Raw genomic sequence first — 23,887 nt, 5'->3', positions numbered from 1 at the left:
TTTGAGCCGTGAGTTGAACCTTGATTATCCCTAAATGAAAGTGCAACTCACGGCTGAAATCGAATTTCTCTTTATTTTCGCTTGATTCTGGTGTGCGCACTGATGGACGCGGACGGACATTGGGATGACCTAAGGTACTCAGCACAGTTACAGGCGAGGCAGTAAGCCATTTGACTCTTGGATAGTTACTCACGGTAGTAGCCCAATGTGTAAGACAACTGACGCTAACTATGTTTGGGCTACCGCCCAAAGGCTTGAATCTTGGCGGTGCCGGGGCCTGTGTGCATTTTTGTTATTGTAAATGCTTTCCGCACGGACGCGGACGGACATTGTGCGGTGCTAAGATACTCCACACCTAAAATTGCCATGCGACCCACTATTCCCGCAACAGACCCTACAATGCCATACCAGCCAGCTGTGGGATTGGCGGAGGCCGGTAAAAGCAAACGGAAATTGGGCAGTGTTATAAGCTTGAAGAAAGATCTATTTGCGCTTAAATTTAAGGCACATTCTTTTATATCAGTAAGAATGGTGGGAAAAACTGTGAAAGTTACGAACGCCCACGTAAGCATAGAAGTACCGATGCATACCGCTGTTGGTACTGCGCGCACTATGCTTCGTTTATATGCACAGCACTGCGGGGCTTTGGGGTTGTCTCAGGCGACACTTGGCCGTTTGACGCAAGCGACGGAACTTCCGCGACCATATTTGTCTATGAGCACCACGTTTCACGAAACGATTATTTCCTCCATGAACAAAAACAAGCCAGGTATAAATACGGTCACAAACAAACCAAAGGCAGAAAACGGCTTGCCGCGGTGTGGTGGCGCCATCTAGGCTGACTTACAGTGAGCAAGTTTCCGCTCCACATCAAGTTTAGCTAAAAGACTTTGTGATGCCATTACAACGTCGTTCAAATACACATTTTGGCGCAAGAATAAAAATTTTTGCTTAAATTGATTAATTTCGCAGTGAATAAAGCGTCATTTGCTTTCGAACAAGCGCTGGGGCCACTATAAAGAACGAAATCCTTCGAGCAAAACAAACTTGCACTTTGCCTTCATGGCCCCTTGAAGGACACTTTTTTTGTGTACTGCTGTGTACGGGCATTGCGCATATGTGATAGTTCACTTACACTGCAGTAAAAGTTGCAAAATTGTGTGCTGCAAAAAATATGTAACGAATTTGCAGTTTTGTGGAGCCATTGATGAGATCATTTAATTGAGCGTACTTCTTTCAGCGCATCTGTTCCTTAGGGGTTTCTATGCTTTATATATTTCAACGGCAGTTTTTTGTGCCATAATGTTGATGGCGCTACAAGCCTCGACAACAAAGAGCGCTATGACAAGTTCAGCGAGATCAGCAAGGGGAGGTACCAATAAACACGAAACACTAAAGTTGTTTCGTACTTTAGATTCTTTCGGTTGCAGTAGACTTATCACAACGAAGACGATGGAAAGTGAAGATCGTGATTAGGACGAGTACTGGTAAGTTGATTTGATATCACCAAAGAAAGGCTGAAAGACATGAGAGCACGTTCTTCGCAATCCCGCTCCACTCGCCGCAGGTGTCACAAAATTCCTACAAGGCGGCTCAAAGGAGATGTTTGTGAAAGTTACCCATTTAAAATACTTCAGTGTCTCAGACGCCCTCTACTAAAAAGCGAGTCCAACTGTGGCTCTTTATTCGGTGGTATTTATTTTATCGGAGGTGGTATTTATTTATTTTATTCGGTGGTATGTATTTAATCGGAGGATTTTATTTTCACGTGGAGAAAGCAAGCATTCAGCTTATGAGTGGGGTAAAACACTGGGAACGTGTTTTCACGGTTGTGGCAACCATTTTTATGTCCGCGAAAGTTTGACGTTACGTCCTTAGCTTCGCTTAAAGAGATCATGAATACAAACTACAACTTTCGTTAATTTAAAAGAACTAGCCTTTCATAACTCCCTCAGCTTCACTACAACTACGAAAGACTTCGTTAACCAAAAGCTCAGTAAGTGTTGAAAACCTTCAAATTTCGTGCTTTTAGTGAAGTAACTCGAACAGGCGTGACGCAATTTGAGCCAGTAGAAGAGATGTGATTATCAGTGCACGTCAGCATTCAACTGAGCATTCAGATGATACCATCAAACAGAACTAGAGGCCGTGCGCATAGAGTTCATACTAATATGTAGTAGAAGGAAATATGGGGCGGCAATTGCGGGCCGACGTAGGCGCTGCCATTGAAGCTAGCGACGTTCCCGGCGTACTTAGTTTCGATATAGCCAAATGTCGTCTTTTTTTTCCAAGCCAACCCAACAGAAAATCATCAAGTTTATTTTTTTCTGTACGATTTGCATGCAGCTTCGAAATAATCCCTGACGAATAAATCTTATAGAGCTTCAGTTTTGTAACAACTAAAACAAATTTGATTAACCTTCTACAGTCATACTTTCGGTTTTTCGCAGCCAGAGCCAACTTTTGAGCCTGTTTATAAGCCATGCGAAGTGCAAGGGCAACTCCGCTACCCGGTACATGATGGAACACTCACTGAAGCGCGGCCTGCCTAGAAATTGGCAGCAGATTAACCTCCGCTATATATTAGTGGAAAAAACCACGGTCCTTTTGTACGGATCCCGTGCAGAAGGACCGTGGTTCGAATCCCGGTGCCGTACAATTCCCACTGGATTAAAAAAAATCCGCGTGTTGATGGAATTGCAGAAGGAGGCTCGAAGTGCGGCCTGACCCCGGCGACCATTGCCGGTAACGCACTCCCTCACCGGAGCATGATTGGCCACCCCGGTGTAGTAACGGTCACAACCTACCATGAATACCCCAGGCGGCACAGAAAGTGTGGCCCAAGACCGGCCCGTCGATGGCCGCTTTCTGGCATGTCCGGCCAGCATTCAGGTTCTGGCAGCCACTGATCATGCGTTGAACGGCCAACATTCGGCAACCAGCGCTTCGGTATTTTTCCGTCCGCCCGTGTCCGGCCGCATAACGGCAGCTAATCGGCTGCCAGATATTCAGTTCTCTTACGGCTGCCGATGTTGAGAAAGAGAACGGCCGAAGTACGGCCTTAGGGCATCCGTTTTTTCTTCGGGAAGCGGTAATCGGCCGAAGCACGGCAAGCGACCGGCCACAGAATATGCGTATTCTTGCGGCAGTTGGTGTTCGAAAGGAGACCGGCCGGAGTGCGGCTGCCGTGCATTCGTTGTTTCAACGCTGAACCGCGCGTCCGGCGGTAGAATATTCGTTCTCTCCTGGCAACCAGTGTTATGAAGGATACCGGCCGACGTACGGCCCCAGAATATACGTTTTTCATTCGGTTAGCTGTCCTCGGCCGAATTACGGCAAGCGAATGGCCCCAGAATATTTGGCAACCGGTGTTCAAGAGGAGACCGGCCTACGTAAGGTATCTGGTTATACGTCATTTTTTCGGCAAACGGCATACAGCCGAACAACGGCACTTGCCTGGGCGCCGAGAATTCATGCACAGACGTGTTTGGAAGGAGACCGACCGGTTTTTTCCTGGGGAGAGAAAAAGCCGTTAGGGAGCCGAACGGCATGGACGCGTTTTTCATCCGCTCCGTGTTTCTACGTTTTAAATGAACGAACATCGTTTGTCAAACAGTAATGAGTGTTCTCGGTGAACGGGCAAGGTGCAAGGACTCACTGGACATTAGCAGGGAACCTTTTAGGCCATCGAAATGTCATTTATTGCCACAAGAAGACTGTGCCACACCGACGGGTGAGCTAAGCCTCGCCAGTCATCGCCGCTACCACGCCTCTGCCGCCGGCTTCGTCGACGCATCAGCTCGAGGCTATTCGCCCCCTCAAGAAATGGAGAGCATTGGAGAAATCGACCCGGCAGAGATGTCCGATCCGAGATGGAGATGGTTCACCAAAATAACTGGCCTTCAAGGGCGTCGAGCAAGCGGCCACCACGCAGGAGCTAAACCTCCACCATGTCAAGGACTCCCCACCAAAGAAAGGCAAGTGCGAGCAAAAGCGCAAGTTATTCTGCTTACAATTAAACTGCGACAAGCAGTGTTGCACTATGTTGTTGGTGATAAACGTAGAAGAGACTCGCTCGTGCATTGGTAGGATCAACTTCATGCCCTGCACTATGTTACTTCATGGGATTTTACGACTGCCTATTTAGAAAAAAAAATTATTTTAAATTTGCGATAACAACAGAGCCTTGTCACTGACGAAGCCTAGCTGTTAATTTAGTTCTGATGTTTCAAGGTGAGCTTAGCTACTCTTGGGATATGACTCATTTGGTTAAACATAATCGCCAGCATCCTAGCAAACACGGATTTTGTCAGGATTTTCTTGCTCAACGCAGATTGTTGAGTTCACGCACGATTTGGCTCTTGCAATAGATAAGCTTAAAGTGGTTGACTGTATATTCTTGGACTGCAAAAAAGCAAATGATGGTGTTCCATATCATCTTCTGCGTAGTAAATTTTATCCTATGAACTGAATGAATCGGTTTTTGCATTGTTATTACTATTGGCCCTATAGCTTTGTCCAAAAGTACTGTGTAGTTTACCGGACTATAGCGAATGAACGTGATTCCGTATACCTGCAGCTTTATTCGAATTTAATAACATCCTGGTGTGCTGATTCATAAAAGTTTTTGAATGTTAAACAGTGTGTTAACCTTTACAAGAAAACCTTCATTCCAATTGAATACGTATACCGTAAATTATGCTGCTGTGACAACGGCCGAGGAATATAAATACCTAGGAGTTTATTTAGGGAGTGGTTAGAGGTTAAATAGGCAGGTTCACACCATAAAAGTTGCGGCTGCATATGTTTTTGGCTTTCTGAGACGAAATGTCAGTGAACATCCATCTAACTGAAAAGAACAACCGTATTTCATTCATGTGGCTCAATCTTGGAGTACGCATGTGTTTTCGTGGATCCCTACACCAAAGAGCTGGTTGATACGCTCGAAAACATACAGAATATGTCAGTGCGATTCGTATTAGGTAATTGGCACGCAACTTAGCATGAGAGAAAGTAAAAGTAAACTGAAATGGGAGGACGTGAAACATCACAGACGAAACCACAGGTTGAACTTTTTTCGTAATATATATCATTCAAAAACTGGAGTAGAAGGGAAGTATGTCCAAGCGCATTTCTACATATCGTAAAGTGGGACCGCTAGCTTAAAGCAAATTATTAACTTTCCTTTAAAGGTGACGCCTTGCGCGATTCATTTTATTTTACATCAATACTGCAGTGTAATTATCTTCCACGTATGATTGCATTAACTGTTTGTATTGACGATTTTCAGCGCGCTTAGTAGAAATATTTTGTTATTTTGTCTCATATTTAATGCTTAGTGTTATGTATCTCCCTTCTGTAATGCATCCAAGGCAAGCAGGCATCAAATAAATAAATAAATAAATAAAACAATGAATAAATCAATGAATGAATAAATAAATAAATAAAAAATAAATAAATAAATAAATAAATAAATAAATAAATAAATAAATAAATAAACTTCCAGAGGCGCAAGTTTGCCTCCGACGGGTTGAGAACCCTACGCATTCAACCTTGACCAATAAAATATTTATTGCCCTATTCGTTGCAGTATGCAAGGTTTCCTGTATGCATGCTACCATTGCTATGTTATTGGTTTGAAACAAATTATGTAACTCTAATTTTACGCTTTTCCTTGCGTGAACATAGAGGGATACAACTGCAGCCACCTGAAGCAGGGCGTCATTCGCAACGCGTCTAGAATTTTTTGAACGTAGAATGATATTAGAAGAAAATTAAGTTCTTTTGGAATATTACGTGGTGTGGACATATACTCATGAAAACAACATTAAAATAGATTGAAAATGAAAGTACCTGTTCGCTCCTTCTTAGGGTCAGCCCTGAGCAAGGTCATCAGAAAAGTTGATCGAGTAGAAAATGTCTTTGCAAGAAAAATTGGCAAAAACTGGACATACTTTTTGTGAAGGAGTTATATTAAATGCTCCTGAGTGTTTTATTGAGAACCAAAACGCTTCGTAAAGGCATTCACGATGGTTTTATATACATCAAAATTGGTCAAGCAACTGTTATAAAAATAGTTTATGTAGTCATAGCATGAAAGTGTTCCGGAATATTGCCTTAAAAAAATTGGTTAAAAGCGGCGCAATTTATCTCTCTGAAATTCCACCCACTAAAGTATGCTCCCTCCGCCGCCCCCCCCCCCCCTCCTCTTTCACCGTTTATTACAGGTAAGCCGCCCCACAGAGGATATCAGGACCTGGACAATACATCTATTCAAGCTCTACAAAGAACTGAATATTTTCTGTGTTCGGCAGTAAAAGAGGCACAGCAATTAAAGGAACGACAATTTGTGAGCACTGTTTAATAAATGAATTTTGCTGCCAACTGAGGCTGGTAATTAAGCAAGGCTGCGCTGAAAGCTTGACGGCTGGTGGTTTCGCGCGAGCTCACTTTGATGTGGCTGCATTGGACCCAAAATGCTGGGTTTGTGCTGCTTCTGCACTGCGGGAATGAGTCATCTGCTTGCGCGACATGCAGTGACCGGCCTCAGTACAGTTAACGTACTGTGGCTGAACTCCAATGAAGCCAAGCCAAGACGGGCCGGTAGCAGCACCGTCTTTCTATGAGCTCTGTGTTGAATACTCGAAGTTCCGGCCAAATCGAGTTTGATGAGAACTTGTTGCTGTCATCGGACTGAGATCAGTGAGCGGCACCCGAAGACATCGACATTTCACCGGTGAGCGCGTTTTTGGCGCTATTAGGACACTTTTTCCGAGAGGGCGGGCTAGGCCTATCGCTAGCGTCGTAGGCCAGCTGCTAGTACGGAAATGGAACAACAGCTCGTGCCTGGCGCCGATGGTGATGCGGCCGTCATAGAAGCCCGTGAATCGGACGAGGAAGAAGATAACTGCATGCATCAAGACGATGAGAGTTTGGTAGAGAGCCAGAATTTGTCCGAAAAGGGGAAGACAGGGTCGGTGAAGAGTTGGAGTGAGGTGATATCAAGAGCGCAACGACGCCGGGACCAAAGACAGCTACGTCTAACCGATAACCAAACCAAGCAAGCACCATCGCCTTCGCCACCGGGGCGGCAGTCCAGACCTACACTTCGTCAAGCCAGGAATTGGTTCAAGCCTCTACCAAGGGACCATTGCAAGCTAGTCCTGAGACCCCGCGGTGGGCTCAACTTGCAGCAGATCTTACCCTCACAGCTGACCCTGGCTCTCCTTCACGCCACCAACACAACCTGGCGTGAAGCAAACATACACCTGCAGATCGACCAAGCCCAGAATACTGCAACGATAAGCACGCCGTCTGTTCAGATTGGCGAGAAATTAATCGGTGTAACTGACATCAAAATCAAGGATGAAAAACATTCTGTGGAGATATACGGGCTTGCGCCCGATGACTCAGTCAAGGGTGTCATTCAAGGAGTTCCAGAAGAATTCACAATTCAAGAAATCATTGAAAACATCGAGCAGGACGGCTTCGAGTTGTACGCAGCAAGGCGGATGGGGGAAAAGTCAACTACTGTGATCCTGACGTTTGCAGGGTCAGAAGTTCCCCGCTGCGTCTACCTCTACGGAACGGCACACCGGTGCACACTTCACAAGAAAACAGTACCAGTGTGCAGTGTGTGCTACGAGGTGGGCCACCGTAACACGGCCTGCCCACGCCCAGGAACACGCGCCTGCCACGAGTGCGGTACGCGCGACCCAGGTCCTGACCACACCTGCGTGGCAAAGTGCTCCCTGTGCGAAGGCGCTCACGTTACGGGCGCCAAAGGATGTTCGAGGCGCTTCGTCACTCCGTACGTTATTCGCCGGAGAGATCAGCAGCAGCGACGACAGGCGCAAGGTCAACATCAGGTGAAGTCGCAACAAGGCCTGCAACAGAAAGCGTCGGTGGAGCAGCAGCGGCTGTCGAGGCGGGACCGGTCTTCGAGCCAAAGTCGAAGGGACCGATCGGCGACTCCACGACGAAAGGAGAGGAGTACCTCCAACACCGGTTCAACACGTGCCGGTGACGGCAGCAGACAGCAGTCGAGGTCCAGCTCAAGGTCCAGGAACAAGACACCAGCTAGGAGCAACCTAAAACAGGTGGGCTGGTCAGACAGATCCTCCATCATATATGACAACCAATTTCCCCCATTATTGCAAGAGCCTCAGAATCAATGTAAAGAGTGCGAACAATTGAAGTCATTGGTAGCCAAACAAAATGAGCAGATTGCTAAACTAACTGCACAAATAGAAAATCTAAGTGAAATGTATCGATCGATATTAAATAAAAGCGAGACTGAGAGCTGTAGCCAACGGACGGACACCAACGCAAGGAGAAAGGTACCCAAACGGGACATCCAGCCAGAGCAGCCGGAACACCAAAAGTCACCAATGTCAGCCACAAAGGACGAACCAGAGTGGGTGCATCCCATGCAAGAAATGAACAGCACCATTGGGCAGCTCGCAAACAAGGTATCACAACTGGTGACGCAAATGACCTCAAAGATATCTAGGATAGACAGGCTTGAAGCCAACGTTAATCAGCTTCTACTGACGCAAAAGACAAGGAAGGGGGTACCGTATGCCAAGACGGGATCTGAGGGTGGTCACACAACCAGTAGCCTCACCCCAAATCAAGATGGGGCGTCCTACTAAAAAGCCAACTGAGACCCCGACAATTCTCCAGTGGAATTGCCGTGGCTTTAGAGGCAAGGCAGGTGAGCTACAACAATATGTGGACTCACTCGACAGCAAGCCAGACATCTTGGTCATGCAGGAAACAAACAAGAAACCCAAACTCCCGGGCTTCGTAACGTACGTCGATCTGACGGAAAGAGGGACAGCAGTGCTGGTGCGGAACACAATAGCGGCCACACAACATCTAACAACAGAAAGAGGGTGCGAGCACACCTTGATTGAAATCCACCGCCGAGGTATAGGAAGTGTACACAACGTTTTTATACTGAATATGTACTGCAGACCTTCCAAGAAGGACCTTGACTTAGCGGGGACAATTCAGGATGCCATGGACAAAGCCGGCTATAGACCTTTGCTCGTACTTGGCGATTTCAATGCGGCGCATACTACGTGGGGGTACAAATTCTGCTCGAAAAAAGGTAGGCAACTAGCTAGCCTCATCGATCAGCACAATTTGGCCTTGCTCAATGAACCAGGCACTCCAACACGAATGGGTACTAGCTCTGCCAGAGATACCACGCTTGACCTGTAGCTCTTGGCAGGTATCCTGGACGCTTCGTGGCAAAACACAGGAGTGAACTTGGGGTCCGACCACGACATCCTGAAGATCACAGTAAGGGGCCCCGCCTTCAGGGCGAAGTTCGGAATAGCACGAATAACGAACTGGGACAACCTTAGGAAGGAACAGGAGGAGGGGGTAGAAGAGACAACGACGGAGAGCAAGCGCTACGAGCACTGGGAAGAGGAACAAATCACCTTGGTAGAAAAACACACCGAGAGAATTGCAACCACAAACCAAACCCCACGTATCGACGCAAAACTGGCACATCTCTGGCAAGCTCGGCGTAGTCTGACCAAACGCTGGAAACGGCAGCGACACAATAGAAAGCTCCGCAAGAAAATCCAAGAAATCAACAAACAGGCTGCGGAATACGCTGCGGAGCTATCCAGGGAAAGCTGGCTCAGCCTGTGCGACGAACTTCAGGGAACTCTATCGGCTCGCAAGACGTGGCAGCTCCTTAGACACCTTATAGATCCAGTGACAAGCAAGGGTGAGACAAACAGAAATATGACGAGAACGTTGAACAATTATAATGGCGATGTAAAGAGGCTCTTTGGGGATCTTAGCGACAAATACCTCAAGACGGACAGGAGTGTACAGCGGCCAGGATCTTATCGGGGAGCACCCAACGAGACGCTGGACAAACCGTTCACCGACTTTGAGCTTAAGGTGTCAATTGCCGAGAGCCGCCAGAATAGTGCCCCGGGTCCAGATACCATCACGTATAGGCTGCTTAAAAACTTGAGCGACAGAGCAAGGAAGGATCTCTTGAGGCACATGAACGAAGCCTGGGTGAGCGGCAACCTACCGAGGCGATGGAAGGAGGCAGAGATCAGGTTCATACCGAAGCCCGGAAAGTCCCCGCACATTGACAATCTAAGGCCCATTTCCCTCACGTCTAGTGTGGGTAAAGTGATGGAGCGGATGGTGCTAAATAGGCTGCAAAAGCATCTAGAAAACACCGATCAGATGCCGGATACCATGTTTGGATTCCGAAAGCGCCTCGGAACGCAGGACGTGTTGCTACAAATAAAAGAGGAGGTCATGAAGCAGGCCACGAGACATTCGCCCAGAGCCATTTTGGCGCTTGACCTCAAGGGCGCATTTGATAACGTCTCTCACGCCAGCGTCCTATCGAACCTCCAGGGCACCGGATGCGGAGAACGGGTTTACAATTATGTACGGGACTTCTTGACTGACCGCCAGGCGAGAATCAAAGTGGGGGAAGAGGTATCCCCTCCTGTGAAACTGGGTAGCCAGGGGACCCCCCAGGGATCCGTCTTGTCACCCCTTTTGTTCAACATGGCGCTCCTGGGCCTGCCAAAGGCGCTCGGAGCGATCGAAGGATTGGGGCATGCGCTATATGCCGATGATATCTCGCTCTGGACGACGAAAGCAGGCTCTTTAGGATGGATCCAAGACACACTGCAGGCAGCCGCAGATGTTGTGGACAAATTCGCCAAAGGGTGTGGCCTTAGATGCTCCCCATCTAAATCAGCACTGGTGATCATCCGGCCAAGGGCGCCTAAGAAACAAAAAGAGGACATAAAAGTCAGCCTAGAGGGCGAAGACATCCTCCCACGCCCCAGCACAAAAATTCTCGGATTAGTCATCCAGGCCGACAACAGGGCATCTATACCCGTTGCGAAACTAAAGCGCACGTCGGAACAAATCCTTCATATGCTCCGACGGGTGGCGTCAAGAAACCGAGGTCTCAAGGAGAGGGACACACTTAGGCTCGTCCAAGCCTTTGTGGTAACCAGAATAACATATGTAGCACCTTACCTCCTCCTGAACAAAGCGAACACGCAGGTGCTGGACGTCATCATCCGCAAAGCCGTCAAGCAAGCTATTGGAGTTCCTATGAGCGCGTCTACATGCAGACTCTTGGAAATGGGCTTGCATAACTCGGTCGACGAGCTCATTGAGGCCCATCTCGCCAATCAGAAACAAAGGCTGAGCCAAACAAAAGCGGGCAGACGCATCTTGCAGAAAATCGGCTGGAAGGCGACGCTATCTGAGGACAGAGACCAGCTGCCAGATGAATGGCTGGAAGCCATCAAATCCAAGCCCATCCCCAAGAACATGAACCCAGCGTACCATGGCGCCAGGCGGGAGGCAAGAGCTCGTGCTCTCAACAGGCTTCTGGCAAAAGAAGAAGGGGCTATCTTCACGGACGCCTCCATGAATGACGGTACGAACCGGTCAACAGCAACGGTGACAACCACGAAAGAGCTGCTGACGTGTGCATCCGCTGTAGTTCAGAGCACTGAAGAGGCAGAGGAGCTGGCGATTGCTCTGGCCCTTACTCTACCGGACAAGACCAAGGTGGTCACGGATTCCCAGCAAGCCTACAGAAGCTTCCAGTGCGGCTGGGTGTCCCGGTTGGCCCTCGGAGTGCTCAAGGAGAAAAAACCTCCAAAGGAAAGCGTAGAACTAGTGTGGGTACCGGCCCATTCTGCGGTGGAGGGTAACGAGTTTGCCCACCAGCAGGCCCGAGCACTGACTTACCGGGCCACGTCCACAGCAGAGGCAAACAACCAACCATTGCTTACCTACAGGGAAATAACCACTTATTACAGGCACGACAGGAGGACGCTACCAGCACCCCACGCAGCACTCACCAAGGAGCAGCAAACTATATACCGGCAAATCCAGGCAGAGTCCTTCCCGCACCCCCGTCTACTCAACCGCATGTTCCCAAACCAATTCGAAGAAGCTTGCCCAATCTGTAAAAAACTAGGCACTCTCCAGCACATGATAGGAGAGTGTAGGTTTAGCCCGGAGCACCCGCCCCCCTTACCCGAGTCTCGCCCCACCAACCCCACTCTACCCTTTAACGAGAGATGGAGGATCTTGCTGACCAGCCCCGCCCTGGAGGATCAGCTACTACTGGTCACCAGGGGCCAGGCGGCGAGAGCAGCATATGGATTCCCGTGAACAGGGAACCACCTCCGTCCAGTGTGGAGTTCGCAACGAACGACTCTTAAAGTTTCTTCTCTCTCTCTCCAATGCCCGTAGCACGGCCGTATTTCCCGTAGCTGTAGTCCGGCTGGAGTCCGACGACTGCATCTCGGCTGTCCTCCGGCTGCCGTTCTTCGGCCGTACACGGGTGGCTTTAGAATGGCCGGAGCCCTACGGCTGGAACCTGGCCGCATGACCGTAAGCCGGTCGACTGACCGACGGACACTGGCCGTTGGACAGCCATGGGAGTACGGCCGTATACGGCCAAAAGGCCCACATTTGGACATGGGCCGAACATGGCTGCCGGAAAACGGCCGGACAGAAAATCACCGGCCAAAGTACACCGGCCTGTTTTAGGCCGAACAGTCCTGTGCTGCCTGGGACGCCAATTAACCCATGGCCCTCAGACTCCAGAGGCTGCGAAGCAACTGACCAAGGCGGCGGTCAGACCTGTGACACAGCAGAGGGTGCTAGGAATCCCTGGAGCCAGAAAGGACGCTATTGGAATCTGAACCTGGCAACTTGCAACGTTTCACGCGAGAAGTTTATCTAGCGAAGCAAATCTAGAGGTGTTGTGCGAGGAATTAGAGGGTATTAAATGGGATGTCATAGAGCTTAGTGAGGTTAGGAGGGCAGGTGAAGCCGTTACGGTGCTGAAAAATGGACACGTCTTATGTTAGCGTGGTCTAGTGGACAGAAGAGAACTGTGAGTGAGATTTCTAGTCAATAAAAGCAAAGCTGGGAACATAGACGAATACTATAGCGTTAACGAAAGGGCAGCAGGTCTTGTAATTAGGCTTAATAAGACGTACAACTTCAAGGTGGTACAGGGCTACGGGCCTACATCCAGCCACGAAGACCAGCTAGTTGAACGCTTCTATAAAGATGTGGAATCGGCAATGGCCAAAGTAAAACACAGTATACCGTATTCATGGGAGACTTCAATGCTAAAGTAGGCAAGGAGCAGGCTGGAGACAAGGCAGTTTGGAAGTATGGTCTGGGTTGTAGAAATATCGACTTTGAATAAGGGAATAATCGACGAATCATAAATACCTTCTGCAAACGGGAGATCTCGAAGTGGTTATGGGAGGGCCCAAATGGGGAGCATAAAAATGAAATTGATTTCGTACTATGAATAACTCTGGCGTCGTGCAGACTGTCGAGGTGCTCGGAAGGCTGAGGTGTCGTGACCACCGTATGGTAAGGTCTCGAATCAGGCTAGATTTGAGGAGGCACCGTAAAAAGCTAGTACGAAAGAAGTCGATCAATGAGCTAACAGTAAGACGGAAAGTCGATAATTCACGATCGCGCTGCACAACCGATACTCAGCTCTTACCGAGGAAGTAGAGTTTACGACACAGGAAGCCAGAGACAATCTTACGCGCATAATGACGGAGTGTGCAGTAGAACTCGGAGGTACGATGGGAAGACAGGATATTGGTAAACTTTATCAGAAGACGAAAGATTTAATAAGAAAACGGCAAAGGATGACAATCGCCACCCAAGCTGACAGAATAGAACCAGCCGAGCTTTCGAATTTACTCAACAAGCGTAAGACAGCTAACATACGAAAGTGTAATATGGAGACGATCGAACATGCTGTAAAAAATGGAGACATTTTGAAAGCCGTGTGAAGGCGTCTAGGTGGGGAGGGGGGGAAATTAGATGTATGCACTTAAAGACAAGCAAGGAAATGCCATCACAAATAGGGTTAAAATTGTTACAGTGGCAGAGAAGTTCTACAGAGATCTGTACAGTAGTCATGACATCCAGGATTATATCAAAGGGGGAAGTAGTTTAGAGGCGATAGACATCCCACTATTAACGACAGAAGAAGCAAAGAAGGCTGTGAAAGGAATGAAAGGGGGCAAAGCGCCTGGTGAGGATCAGATAACAGCAGACCTGTTGAAGGATGGCGGGCAAATTGCACTAGAAAAACTGGCAAACATGTATACGCAATGCCTAGTGACCGCACGTGTACCGGAATCTTGTAATAACGCGAATATCATCCTATTATCTTGACGCATAAGACAGGTAACATGAAGGACTTGAAAAGTTACACGCCGATCAGCCTACCGTTACTCGTCTGCAAGGTACTTACCAAGGTTCGCAAACAGAATTTCTCCCACCTTATATTTCAGTCAACTGAACGAACAAGCAGGGTTCCGTAAAGGCTATTCAACAATGAACCATATTCACACGATCAATCAGTTGTTACAGAAGTGCGCGGAGTATACTCAACACTCATATATAGCTTCATAAATTTCTAGAAAGCATTTGAGTCTGTCGAAACCTCAGCAGTAATTCAGGCATTGCGGAATCAGGGTGCAGACGAGCATTACGTAAGAATACTAGAGGATATCTACAATTGGCCGACACCTACCATCGTCCCCATAAGGAGAGCAGTAAAATAGCTATAAGGAATTGCATCAGGCAAGGAGAGAATCTGCAATGTTATTCAAAGCATATCTTCAAGAGGTATTCACTACATTGGACGAAGAAGAGGTGGACGTGAAGGTCAATGGAGAGCAGCTCTGTAACCTCAGATTTGCTGACGACGTTGCCTTGCTGAGTAGCTCGGGGGACGAATTGCAAAGCATGCTTATATCACTGGACAAGCACAGTGGAACCATGGGCATGAAAATTAATAAGAAGAAAACTAAATAATGATCAATAACCCGTGGACAGCACAGAGGTTTCAGACAGGTAGCGAGGGAATGGGACTGGTAAGCGAATATATCTACTTAGGGGAAGTTGTGACCCCGTATCCCAACATGAGGCAGAGATAGTTCGAAGGATAAGAATGGGGCGGAGTGCATTCGGCAGACATTCTCGGCTAATAAATGGCAGCCTACCGTTGTCCCTGAAAAAGAAAGTGTATGACAGCTGCGTCTTACAGGTAATCATCTACAGGGCAGAAACTTGGAGTCTCAGTAAAAGGGTTCAACTTAAATTGGCAAGGACTCAGCCAGCCAGCAATGAAACGAAAGATGATGGGTGTAACGTTAACAGACAAGCAGGTAGCGGAGTAAGCCAGGGAACGAACGCATGTTAAGGACATATTAGTAGAGATTAGGAAGAAGAAATGGGCGCGGGTAGGGGATGTAATGCGGAGGCACGATAGCCGTTGGTCATTAAGGGGAACAGAGGGAATCCCTAGAGAAGGCAAACGTGGCAGGGGGCGGTAGGGGGCGGCAAAAAGTTAGATGGGAAGATGAGATCAAAAAGTTTGCGGAGATAAATTGGTCGCGTTACCACACGATCGGGATAATTGGAGGTTGCCCTGCAGTGGGCGTAAAAAGGCTGCTGCTGCTGCTGCTGCTGCTGATGATGATGATGATGATATATGTACGAAACTCTATGGTCCCACTCAACGACTGCGGCGTCATGTTTCCTGGTGGTGACGTATGTGACCGACTGTCAACGGCAAAAGCCAGAATTTTGTGACGTCATTAAGACACGCCTGGAAAGCGGCTGGGGATTCGGCACTACTTCCCCTGTTGTCCTCAACAACTGCAGTATTTCTTACCCTTGTAAAAATGTTGGCACACTCGTTATCTCGGTGACTCTTTTAGACTCTTTTCGAACTACGTTGACTCTTTTCGAACTAAATTTTAGCTTGTCTTAATGGCCCACCTGATCAGGGCGAGGACTTGCTGCATGTTGTTGGGTTCCTTGTAGCCCCTTTTGAACATGAGGGCTCGGGGGCATTTTTCGTAGCTGAACCAGGCGCCGTACCTGGTCACCAACTCGTCCATCCCACTGGCGTTGAAGATAGCCGGGAAGAACCTGCGCGTGCCGCACTTTTTTAGAAGCCTTGTTTTCCCTCCAAAAGTAGCGTGGTCGATTCCCTACAGAGTATTTTTTTTTCTCAGGGAGTATGGCACTTTCAAATCGCAGTGCTCATCACCTGCAGATTATTGGTGTAATCAAATTTTTCGTAGATACGAAGGAAAATAGCCCATGTTTCCTGAATACCAGCCCGCACAAATGCGTGTCAACTTAACAGAAATGTGAACTTAGAGGATGAAAATCATTCTTCGTTCTTCGGCTCTTTGGCTAACCTAAGATCTTCTTCGGTGGTGTAAATAAGGCATCAAGTTTCTGGCCTTAAGTAATCACTTGCTGTACGCATCGATTTTATTTTATTGATGAAGGTAGCTTTCAGTTTCTTTTTTTCGGAGTTCTTGCCGAAAAGCACACCGCCTCTTATCAACTCTGCGTCGGCTTTTTCGTCATGGACGAGATCAGGCCTGAAGTGATCAAGGCAAGGTAATAACCCTGCCGGTCGGCATATTTATTAGCTTTCCCAGCGAATGGCATTAGCTGCCAATGTCATTACTTTGGTTTTGCAAGTGAATTCTGAATGACAGTCGACGCGAATGGCGTTTGGCGAGTGAATGAGTTCAGGGAACACATTCGTATTGGCTTCATAAGCAAACGAGTAGCATCAACAGCTGTAGCAGGTCAATAAACAAAAAAGTTTAATAATAAACCTAAGAGCACTGCGTCAGTAGAAATAACCATTAAGCATTAACCCTGAGTTTTACAATCAAAAGGAGGGAACCAACAACTTCGCAAAGCTCCGCCATGTTGCTGTTACCCGAATAACATTTTTCGCTTACTTGTCTCTGCATTTTGTATCTATTAATGTCACTAAGAGTATTGGTAATTTTTTTATTTTTTAAAGGAGTGTGAGTTGTTTGGTCTTCGAAATATTAGAGGTTAGCTGCGCAAGTAGGAAAGCCATGATAATCGTCAGTGCTATCTTTACCAAATCACATTTTCTTCGCCATGTCGACCAGGATGTCCTAGCCGAACGCCATATACATATAATGTATTTCGTTTTGAATGACATTAGGTTTAGCATGTGACAGGTGTATCACACGACAGGTGAGCGGGAGCCGACTTACGGAATGTTGTAGGTTGCCCAGTAGCCCTGCTTTTCGACGATTGTCGTGATGTCAGCGGACACAGAGTAGCCTCTGAAACGAGAATAAAGTATTGAAACAGTTACGAGGGAAGAAAATTGCCATCACTTCCTAAAGAAAATTGTGAGAAGCACGAATGCTTTCTAACATGTCCACTGCGTCAGAACCTTCGATAAAAGCGCATCCAACGTTCGCTTAAAAAGTGCGTCTTCCCGATCTCCAAACCTTGAAAGACCCAAATAGCAAACAAAGAACGACCCTAGGGACGATTTTGAGACTGGCAACTTACCGAGAGATTACTCAACACTATAGGCTCAGCCGACTGAAATTTCCGGCTGCCCACACTGCGCTAAACATGGCAAACAGTTGCTTGGCGCATGTTGCAAGCAAATACGTTCCCTCACCCCGCCTTGTGTCACCGCAGCTATCCGGATAGGTACACGGATAGATGCAAGTGGTGCAACATTGCAGCAGCGACACTACAACATATGGTCTGACAATGCCCCAATAGACCACGGACCTTTGGAAAAGTAATATGCATAAGAAGTAGTGAGCAGTGGGAGGCCGCACTGCTCACCTCTCTTCCCGAGATACCAGCTGCTGTCATCCAACTGGCAGAGGACGCGGCTTAGGACCACTGGTTCCTGACCGCCGTCTGATGGGACGAAGATAGCGGACTTTTCTGCACGGTGACTTTTTCTTAAAAGGGACGACAATAAAGTCAGTTATCTCTCTCTCTCTCTCCCGCACTAAGTGAACACATCTGCGAACGATCTAAAGGCATCCATGATTCACGCGCTTGAGCGATGCTCGTGTTGTCTTATCTAGAATCGCTCCCTTTTCGCGGTTTCCAAGTAACCGTTTTGACACAATGGGAGCCTGGTTTCACGAACGCGCCGAGTGTCTGGAGATCTTATCAGAGGTTCTCGGTCGATCATCTGGTCTCTCGAAAGAGCAATTGGTGCTTTGACAGGATGTGATTGGTACCACTACGAAAGCTTTCGCTTTAAAAACCAGGTTAATCTGCTCTTTTTGTAGATCATGCGGTCTTAAAAAACACCCACACCGCTCATCTGTGTTTTCTCTGGACTTCTAGTCGTCGTTTTCGCGCTGTATTTTTTCGTTCTGTAGGGGAAAAATCGTTTTCGTTGTCGGCCTGTAAAGAACTCCGAAGGTAGTAACGTTGCGCGGGACACGTTTCACCCGATAATCGTTCATATTGGCCGCGCGTAACTTACGCGGAATATTTACCCAATCACCGACGGCTGTCGTGGAACAAGTGCTCTATGTATAGGCAGACGCGCAGTTAATCCAACCGAATTAGGGCGTTTTATTTGTTCCCCAAACCCACTGCGCATACTGTGATTACATGATGCTGGTCGCTGTTGGTCTAAGCAAGGTTAAAGGAGCCATGAAGAGAAAACACAAGTTTGGTTCATTCAAAAGATTGTCTCGTTAGAATCATACTGACACCACTTTTAACGTAAACATCGCTCAAATAAGCTACATAATTAGGAAAAACGGGAATGGTCATGCGACCCACCAGCTCATTTCCCGCAACAGAACCTGTGATGTCACATGTGCTAAGCTCTGCGATTGGCGGAGGCTGGCAGAAGCAGACGCAAATTAGGTAGAGCTTACAAACTAGACGAAAGAGGGATTTGCGCTTAAATTTAGGGCACATTCTTTACAAAGCAATAAGAATGATGGGACAAACAGTGGAAGTTACGAAAGCACATGTAAACATAGAAGTACTGATGCGTTCTGCTGTTCGTACTGCGCACAGCATGCTTGGTTTAGCTGCACAGCACTACGGGGCTTGGGGTTGTCTCAGACGACACTGGCCAATTGACGCAAGCAACGGTGTCTTACGTGAACCCATTTGTCGAGCGAGCACTGTTTCAGGGAACGAATATTTTCTCCCAGAACAAAAACAAGCCAAGTTTAAATGCGGGCAAAAACAAACCAAACGCTTGCCACGGTATGGTGGCGCCATCTAGGTTCGGGTAACGTAAAGAAACGCGGGAACAAACCAACACCGCTGTACAGGGTGGAGACAACCTTTGAACGCTCCCGTGCCGCCGCAATTGGGCCAACGGGCTCAACGCGTTATTCTTTTCGTTTCCCACGCGACCTAGCAACGCGAAACAGGCAATATGATTCAAACTTCTTCAGTAAACCGCGTTGCGGCGATAATTTTAGCGCGTTTTTGACACGACTTGCTTCGGCGGCGAGCGAGCAACCCAAAATGGCGGCGCCAGCGTATACGCGTCTCTACCCTGTACGGCGGATGCGTGAATGAAGGTACTCTAGGCTGCAGAGCGGTCGGTTCCTGTAATGTCATTGCAGACCCCGAAGACAAACGATTTAGCGGGAAAATCAAAATTTTAACCTAAATTGTTTAATTTCTCAGTGAATAAAGCATCGTTTGTATCCGGACAAGCGCTGGGGGCACTATAAAACACGAAATCTTTCGAATAAAACCAACTTGCATTTTCTCTTCATGGCTCCTTTAAAGTTGTGCAAGCCATGGTGATCTTCACCCTTGATTTTTTTTTAAGCTCGAACCAAGAATAAGGGGTGCCCGATTGCACCGCCGACATGAAACTCCAGCGTGTAGAGGAAGAAGCCAATGCATGTTGCAGCCATATTCGGCCTGGTGCTGACATCACCCATTTAGCGTCGACGTGTGCTTTCGAAGTAGCGTTAAAGAGATTAGCCCAGCTTCACTGACTTAACGTCGCTAACGCTAATGTTGACAGCGAAGCTGCCTGGCGTTCCCTGCTAGCACAGCTAAGCTTCATAGAACCTCTCAGAGCCAGAAGATCGATTCCCGTTCGCTCCAATTCATTTTTGCCGCGTTCCACTGCTCGCGCCATCTCCTGGAACGTTTTGTTACTTTTGAACTTGCGTCACGGCCGGACTCGACTCTCCTCCTCCCGGAAGCGCGTGGGGAGGATCGTCGAGTCCGGCCATGCTTGCGTCATCAGCACGAGGGGGAGCCGCGAGCGCTTTTTGTTTTTAACTTCGCATTTTCTAATTTGCTGTAGCAAAAATCAAGCGTCGAAGAATTCTTATGACAAAGATTAATGCAAATATCGCTTTTGTGTTGATGTATTGCCTCAAATATGCTTGTGATTTATTTTTGCTAAACAGTATTTGCAATATAAACATTGCCACCAGATTGTGTTGTTGATGATGACGATGAAAAAAAACTTTATTATATTTGTCTCTGTTACGACGGAGTCACTGCTTGGGAGGGGCAGTGTACCCGTCCCTTCAGACGGTGGTCAGGAACCGATGGATCCTGGCGGCGTCTTCCGCCAGCTGGACGACTGCTGTTTGGGTAGGGAGCTAAGCAGCGAAGCCTCCCATTGCTCGTGCCTCGTAATGCGTACACCTGGTGTGGGTGTCTCCGGTTTACTGGGACACGCCCAAACTATGTGTTGGAGCGTGGCGACTGCGGCGCCGCACCACTTGCACTTATCTGTGTATGTTTCTGGAAACTTGCGGTGGCACAGGGCGGGGTGTGATAATGTGTTCCATTGTATCCTGCTCTATGCAACCGATTGCTTCTGCTAAGTGTACGATGAGCGGCTGGAAGTGTGCATCGGCGCAATCTATATTGCTGGGTAATTTCTTGATATGTAGCCAGCCTGTCCCTCCCCCCGTCAATGACGGCACGGTGTCTTCGAAGTCGGCCTAGTAGCTGAATCCTCGGGCCGCTTCGTGTGCCATCTTGTTTCCGTGTAGATACGAGTGTGCTGGTGTCCATATCAAACGGATATGTTGTGAGGGCAGGATTGGTTTGCTTTGAATTATCTTGGCTGCAGCTTTACATATTCTTCCTCGTGCATAATTTCGTAGTGTGGTCTTGGAGGATAATGGTCGTGGCAGACGTGCCTCGAACGGCCAGAGCGATGGCTACATCTTCCCCAATTTCGGAATTAGCCTCTGTGACGGAGCATGATGCGACCGTATTGCCCTGCTGGTTTGCTAAAGCAGTTACTGCCGCTCGTTGTCTGGGGTAGTCCGCCGCGTCAACGTAGCAGACCTCTAAGTTGGAGTGGTACTGCTTGTGAAATGCAGTGGCTCGGGCCTGCGGTCTCTCTTGCTGATGCTCCGAATGCATATTTTTTGGTAAAGGGGCCACACTGAAATGCGCGCGTAACTGGTCCCCAAGCAAAATTTTTGTTCTGTGTTGGTCTGCGTAGGAGATGCGGAGAAGATCTAAGATGGCTATTTCGGTGGCGCTTCCGGCTAGTCCGATGTACTGTGCTGTGCGCTGGGCTTTGATGAGTGCGTCTAGGGTGTTGTGTATGCCCATATTCATCAGTCGTTCGTTAGAGGCCGAGATTGGGATGCCCACTGCCAACTTGATGGCTTTGGTATGATACGCTCAACGTTTTCTTTCTCTGTCCGAGTGAGCTCGAGGTACGGAGTGACGTAGGCAATTCTGCTTATAATAAAAGCATGCACACAAGACGTAGGATTTTGCCCTCTTTGAGCCCATGTTGTCTGTTGGCTATTCTTGCAATTAGCCTGATAATTTGAGTAGCAGTGTTTTGCAGGACCTGTATTGTGACCATACCGGTCCCCGTTTCCTGTATGCGCAGACCGAGAATACGTATACACTTTATTGGAGGCATGCATCTTCCCTGTAGCTGAACCTGTGGGTCCGGATCATTTCTCAGCCTCCGACCGGCTGTGGTGGGTCTGAAGAGAGAGGATCTCTGACTTCTGAGGCGAACACGCGAATCCGCCTGAGGAGACGTATTTTTCAACAATCATGGTAGGCTCTTGTAGCCTTTCTTTAATGTCTCCGTCCCTGCATCCTGTGGTCCAGATTGTTATATCATCAGCGTAGAGGCTGTGACGCGCGTCAGGGATTTGTTGTAGTAGGGCAGGTAACTTAATCATGGCCACATTAAATAAAAATGGTGATAAGACCGACCCCTGTGGGGTGCAACGGCTACCCAGACTTATAAGGTCAGATTTGAGGTCCCGTACCATTATTCGGGCGGTCCTTCGGGACAGACAATTGGCGGTGTAGTTGTACGCCTTGTTGCCCAAATTTAAGTCACCGAGATTATGAAGGATGGCCCTGTGGGCCACACAGTCAAATGCTTTGTTCAAATCAAGCCCCATTATGACTCAAGAATCATGTGGGGACACGCCCGGGTTGTCGAATATTTGATGTTTAAGTTGTAACATCACGTCTTGCGTTGATAGGGAAGACCGGTAACCAACCATGGTGTGCGGCAAAAGCTGATGTGTGTCCATGTGGCGGTTAAGACGGGTCAAAACCACGTGCTGCATCAGCTTCCCGAGGCAAGAGGCCAGTCAAATAGGCCTCAAGTTTTCTAACTTTAGAACCTTTCCAGGTCTGGGAATGAGCTTAATCAGGGCGCTTTTCCACGCGGGGGGAAGGTTTCCAGTGTCCACTCCTCGTTCATGTAGGCGGTAAGAGCCTGTATGAACGAGTCACCAAGGTTTGTGATTACACGATTGGTAATACCGCAAGGGCCTGTTGCAGATCGCGTGTTGAGGTGAGAGATGGCTTCATACACTTCTGCTTTTGTGATGGATCTGTCCAGCTCGAGGTTGGGTTTACTGGCATACGGCCTAGCTGGTTCTGAGGGGGCAGTCTGAATGTAAAGATCCCGCAGCTTTTGCAGTAATGCGGTTTTATGTCCTTGATGCTTGTGTAGAATACTCAGTAGGTTATTACGCTGAGTAACGCGTCTTCCGTCTAGGTTTAATAGGCAGCGGATGGTGTGCCATGATTTGGGAGTCTTGCGAGCATCTTGGGAGCGTGCTTTTCGATTTCCTTGGTGAGTCTAGCGAGCCTTCTGAGCAAGGAGCGGTTATGCCGCTGCGTGCGGAGCCGCTTCTGCATTCTGTGTTTGGCGTCCCACATGTGCAAAAGTAGTGAGTCAAGTCAGAAGTAGTATTTTCAAGACTAGCCTCTTCAGGCACTACGTGTGTGGGCAGGTCAGCGTCATTTTGTAAACTTAGATTGTGTTGCATATAAAGGCTAATTGTTTCTATGAGCGTCTCGTTCAAGTAAAATTTGAACTCTCTGCATGTGTTCTTTGGCGCTTTCTGTCTTCCTCGCTAGGCTATAGCCTCTCCACATCGCTTCGAGAGCGGTACCACATTTCGGTCCATGAAAGCCTTGACCAAGAATAGCTTCGACGTTGAAAAAGTGAGCTACATTGAGAATATTGACTTCTAGCCCTATAGTCACGTCTTCGACCCGCCCATACTGCCCTGCCCTGTTTCAGAGGTGGCATCAGATTACTTCCTAGAGACGTCTCAGGGCTTCAACCAGCCCTAGCTCGACACATGGTGGCCACAGGACATCGCTTAGGCCGCCCTCCTGATATTCATCGGTGGACGTAGAGACCGCTTTATAAGATGCTGTTGTACTTCATTTGCGAAACTGGACTGTATAGCTTCCTGTTGTTCCCATCGCGGTGGCTCAAAGGCTAAGGCGTTGTGCTGCTGAGCACAAGGACGCGGATTTGTTTTTCAGCCGTGGCGGCCGCTTTTCTCATCGAGGTGAAAAGTAAAAACGCCCTTGCGTTCGATATTTAGGAGCACGTTAAAAATCCCCAGGTTGTCGAATTTAATACGGAGTCGTTTACTTCGGCCGGCCTGATCGCCTCTGAAGTGACCTTACATTAATTCTCATAATCAACTCAATCAATCAATCTTCCTCTCGAAAGTCA

General features: G+C 48.0%; 1 protein-coding gene across 1 annotated transcript in view; it reads right to left on the bottom strand.

Moving 5' to 3' along the window:
- Positions 1-23,887, bottom strand: part of LOC144141289 (putative phospholipase B-like 2) — an 89,547-nt gene that overhangs the window by 10,462 nt on the left and 55,198 nt on the right. Inside the window, exons 9-10 of the mRNA XM_077672866.1 lie at positions 17,136-17,207; positions 15,859-16,011 (exon numbers count right to left, since the gene is read on the bottom strand). Of these exons, the coding sequence (XP_077528992.1) occupies positions 15,859-16,011; positions 17,136-17,207 (225 nt within the window). The remainder of the gene's footprint in view (positions 1-15,858; positions 16,012-17,135; positions 17,208-23,887) is intronic.

This window comes from Haemaphysalis longicornis, unplaced genomic scaffold (genome assembly GCF_048455015.1).
Source record: "Haemaphysalis longicornis isolate Haplotype H1 unplaced genomic scaffold, Haemaphysalis longicornis Haplotype H1 scaffold_6, whole genome shotgun sequence".
Taxonomy (NCBI): domain Eukaryota; kingdom Metazoa; phylum Arthropoda; class Arachnida; order Ixodida; family Ixodidae; genus Haemaphysalis; species Haemaphysalis longicornis.
Note: the sequence above shows the minus strand (reverse complement) of the source record. Positions and strands in the feature narration are given on the sequence as shown.